Source organism: Onychomys torridus, chromosome 1 (assembly GCF_903995425.1).
Source record: "Onychomys torridus chromosome 1, mOncTor1.1, whole genome shotgun sequence".
Taxonomy (NCBI): domain Eukaryota; kingdom Metazoa; phylum Chordata; class Mammalia; order Rodentia; family Cricetidae; genus Onychomys; species Onychomys torridus.
This window is the reverse complement of record NC_050443.1, coordinates 66,375,745-66,380,571: the sequence shown is the minus strand read 5'-3', so window position 1 is coordinate 66,380,571 and position 4,827 is coordinate 66,375,745. Positions and strand designations below refer to the sequence as shown.

General features: G+C 39.3%; 1 protein-coding gene across 1 annotated transcript; it reads left to right on the top strand.

The window, feature by feature from the left end:
• Positions 1-302: 302 nt before the first annotated feature.
• Positions 303-1,244, top strand: LOC118584776 (olfactory receptor 14A2-like). Its single transcript, XM_036189095.1, has one exon. The coding sequence runs from the start codon at positions 303-305 to the stop codon at positions 1,242-1,244; it is 942 nt and encodes a 313-aa protein (XP_036044988.1).
• The last annotated feature ends 3,583 nt before the right edge of the window (positions 1,245-4,827 follow it).

Here is a 4,827-nt window from a genome sequence, read left to right as displayed (position 1 = left end):
TGAGAGAGAGAGAGAGAGAGAGAGAGAGAGAGAGAGAAAGGAAGTCAAAGAGAAGTGAGCAAGGGAATGGAGAAGGATGTAAAGACAGACTCAGAGAGAATATAGAGTAGGGAGAGAGAGAAGGTAAGATTATGAGAGGAAAGAAGAAAGAAATAATCGGGTTTTTAAAATGTATTGTACCTTAAGTGTGGTATCTTGACCCCTTTCCACTGAGCATTTCTGTATGTCAGTATTATCATTTGTGTGATGTTAATTTTTATTCATTGTTTCTTTACTCTTGAAGAGCCTTAAAGGAATCCAGTATGACCAATGTCACTGCAATAACTGGATTCATCCTCATGGGGTTCTCTGACATCCAGGAGCTACAGACTTTATGTGGAGTGCTCTTCCTAGTGATGTACGTGGCAGCTGTAATAAGTAATCTCATCATCATCATTCTTATCACCATTGACCTGCAGCTTCAAACACCCATGTACTTCTTCCTGAAGAATTTGTCTTTGCTGGATACCTTTTTTGTGTCTGTTCCAATACCAAATTTCTTTGTCAATAGTCTAACTCACAACAATTCCATTTCCATTCTTGGTTGTGTCTTCCAGGTATTTTTAATGACTTCATTTGCAGCAGGAGAAGTATTTGTCCTGACTGCCATGTCCTATGACCGCTATGTTGCCATTTGCAATCCTCTGCACTATGATGTCATTATGAATGAGGGTACCTGTGTTCTTATGGTGAGTGTTTCCTGGGCGACTGGGGCACTCTTTGGAGCCATATATACAGCTGGCACATTTTCTATGCCCTTCTGTGGTTCCAACATGATCCCACAAATTTTTTGTGATATCCCTTCATTGCTAAGGATTTCATGCTCCAAAACACTTGTGGTCATTTACTCAAGTCTTGGAATTGGTGTATGTGTGGGCATATCTTGCTTTATCTGTGTGGTGATCTCTTACTTTTACATTTTCTCCACTGTGCTTAAGATTGCTACTACTAAAGGTCAGTCCAAAGCATTTTCCACATGCATCCCCCACCTCACTGTTTTCACTGTTTTCATTGCTACTGCCTGCTTCGTCTATGTGAAGCTACCCTCCCATGTACCATCAATCACAGACAGCTTTATTTCTGTGCTTTACACTGTGCTACCTCCAGTACTTAATCCTGTGATCTACAGCCTGAAGAACACTGATGTCAAGTGTGCTCTGAGGAGGTGGCAGCAAAATCTCTGCCAAAGGTTTTCACTTCATTAACACTTTAAAGTATCTGTCAGTGATATAGTGCCTCAAGAGTTAAAAGCAAATTTTGTCATTTTTGACTTAGAAAGATAAGGGGAGATATTCATATTTTTCCCCAAGTAAATAGACACTCAGATTAAGGCTGATTGTTTTCTAAGTTCAGAAAATTAGATTATATGAGACTAACATATAAAGTCACAGTACAAGTATATTTTCTTCTGTGGCGAAGTTGTTCTCATTTGATCACTATAATTTTCTAAAAGGATTGGTCATCTTTATTATTAGATTCCATATTTGGTCATTTGATAACTCCTTATTATTTTCATTTGCAAAAGTATAAAAATAAATAACCAAATGGAGAAGGCATATGAGCTATAATGTAGTATGAATATTAAATAGTCTTCTGAATAAAAACAAACCTGGAGCCAGGTATTGGGGTGAATGCTGGAAGATCAGAGAGGCAGAACATGCCATAGCCACCTCATCTCATCAGTTCCTCAGCTGATCTATTCTCCTCAGACAGGATGCTTCTCAGCTGAACTGTTGCTCAAAAGCCTAAAAGTTTAACCACCTAAACACTTCTAGTTTCTGGTCTTGACACTTTATATACATTTTTGCTTTCTGCAATCACTTCCTGGGATTAAAGGCTCACTTCCTGGGATTAAATGTGTGAGTCACCATGCCAGGCTGTTTCCAATGTAGCTTCAAACTCACAGAAATCCAGATGGTTCTCTGCCACCAGAAGGCTAGGATTAAAGGTGTCAGTGCCACCATTTTCTGGCCTCTATATCTGTCTAGTGACTGTTCTGTTCTCTGAACCCAGATGAGTTTATTAGGGTACACAATATTTTGGGGAACACAATAATACCACATTTCTTCTTTTTTGTCTAAACTTTAAAAAGCTTATAACTAATACAAGAAACCCTATCCAATAAGTATATACAATATATACAGTCAAGAATTATATTAATAATATCTAGTCCATTAACACTTGTCAGATTCAGACATAAACTCCTTTATATATAATAACAATATACAGTCCAGTAACATTTGATAAGCTCAGACAAAAAACTTTCATTACTTATCCTATTTAACACAATTAGTTCCTTTTAAAAGGTGGATTCAATACTCTCCCTTTTTTTCTGATCCTATCCATATTCTCTCTTTTTTTCTTTTCATAATAGATTCAGTAGTCTACCTTTTGTCATTTTTATATCTTCCCCTTTTTCTTTTTAGAGTAGATTCAATGATCTACCCATTTATCCTATTATTTCTTTATCTTTTTTTTCCCTCAGAGTAGATTCAATGATCTACCTTATATCTATATTCTCTTTTTTCTTTTTTCAACAAAAACTCAGCATCTAATCTCCTTGTTCAGCCTTTTTCCTGACAATTAACAAATAACAACTTGTAACCAACTGTCATAAAAATGACAATATCCAAACCTCATTAAACAACCAAAAACCTCACATCCCAACTCTTGGGAATGTGGGTGCTGTTTTCTTAAAATTACTTCCTGCTTTCTGGGGTGAAGCCATCTTTATGGAATCATGAAGAGAAAACTTTGGGGTTAATTGTCAAGTCCTGTATCATTTGTCCAGTCTCTGCATATTCGGAAAGTGCCAGGCCTGTCACAATTCCATGTTTAAGTTGTCTGTGAATCTGCATCATCTCAGCTAGCCATCTCGAAATTGTCCTGAGTAGTTTGTAGTCCAAAGCCGATCTTTCCACGGTGTTATTCAGCTTAATGGCTTTACCATAGTTGATGTGGAATCATCTTTGTGGTACAATTTATCCTTTTGTAGTTTTCAAATTTCAAAGTTGCTGTTACGCTTGGTCATGGTTCCCTAGAGATTGTGTGTGTGTGTGTGTGTGTGTGTGTGTGTGTGTGTGTGTGTGTGTGTGTGTATGTCTGCTCTGTGGTTTGGAGCAAACACAGTCTGATAAATGTCTGTCTCTCAGAACCATGAACTTTCTTCCCTAGAAGAGAAAATCTTCAGACCAATTTCTCTGCACATTTGTCTTGCCAAACTTTTCCAAACTGACCTTTGCTGATGCTGTCTTGTAACATGATGGTTCTGGCAATTGTTCTCTGAACAAGCAGCAGTAAACAATTCATCCCAGGTAGTAACATCACTGCAGTCACCAACACGATAAGAAGAAGCCAGCAACTCAGAGCAGCAGCCACTGCCTCCATGGTCCCACCACAGTTATGGGCTTGGCTTGGCTCTGGCTGCAGCTTCTCCTCAGCAAGCCTCCCAGGCTGGCCTCAAACTCAGGATCTTCCTGCCTCTCTGCTGTGGGTATTACTCTGTATAAATAAAATACTGATTGGCCAGTAGCCAGGTGGAAAGTATAGGTAGGACAAGTAGAGAATAAAATTCTGGGAAGTAAGGCTGAGGCAGAGAGACCTGCTGCCTCCATCTCTGCCATGACAAGCAAGATATAATGTACTGGTAAGCTACAAGCCACGTGGCAAAGTATAGATTAATAGAAATGGACTGCATATAAGAGTAAGAGCTAGATAATGGTAGGCCTGAGCTAATGTCCAAGCAGTTTAAATAATATAAGCATCTGTGAGATTATTTTATACATGGGTTTTGGGACCACAGGAGCTTGGCGGCACCTGGAGGGAAGCTCTCTAGCTACACCCCTCTCTCCTTTATTCAGCAAATCCTACCAGGGTGCTTGACCACAACTGGCTGAGGGTGGCTTGGGTCTGAGCTGGGGCCCAAAAGGCTACAGCTAAGGGCTTTCTCGTGAATTCGTACTACAAATGTTGGGTGCCAGGTGTAGTATGAATCTTAAATAGTCTTCTTAATAAAAACAAACCTGGAGCCAGGTATTGGGGTGAATGCTGTAGGATCAGAGAGGCAGAACAGGCCACAGCCACCTCATCTTGCCAATTCCTGGGCTAATATTTTTTCCTCAGACTGGGTGCCTCTCAGCTGATCTGTTGCTCACAAGCCTAAAAGCTAAAACCAGCTAAAAACTTCTAGTTCCTGGTCCTCACACTTTATATACTTTTCTGCTTTCTGCCATCACTTCTTGGGATTAAAGGCTCACTTCCTGGGAGTAAAGGTGTGAGTCACCATGCCTGGCTGTTTCCAATGTCACTTTAAATTCACAGAAATCTAAATGGTTCTCTGCCTGCAGAAGGCTAGGATTAGAGGTATGAGTGCCACCATTTTCTGGCCTCCATTTCTGTCTAGTGGCTGTTCTGTTCTCTGACCCCAGATAAGTTTATTAGAGTAAACAATATTTTGGGGAACACAATATCACCACTAAGAATGGTAAATTCACATACAGTTTCTAAGACATTCATTCTAGTAGTGAGAAAAACAGTAGGAAGGCCAACATATTAGAAGCAGAACATTCTGGAGATTCAGCTCTATCCTCAAAGCAATAATAAATTCTTCAAGCAGTGTCCAATGCTTAAAGCAAAAGCAAATATGCAGAAAGATTATTTGAGCCAAGCTATAAGAGATAAATAATAACCTTTTGGTTGAGAGTGTTATCAGAAGGACACTGGGCCAGCTATAGAAATTTTGTGCCTTTTTTTCTGCAGTTTCTTAGAAATAGAAACATTACTTACAGT

Bases quoted from the DNA above. Each gene is read 5' to 3' on its own strand.
- LOC118584776 (XM_036189095.1), top strand. From the start codon at position 303: ATGACCAATGTCACTGCAATAACTGGATTCATCCTCATGGGGTTCTCT.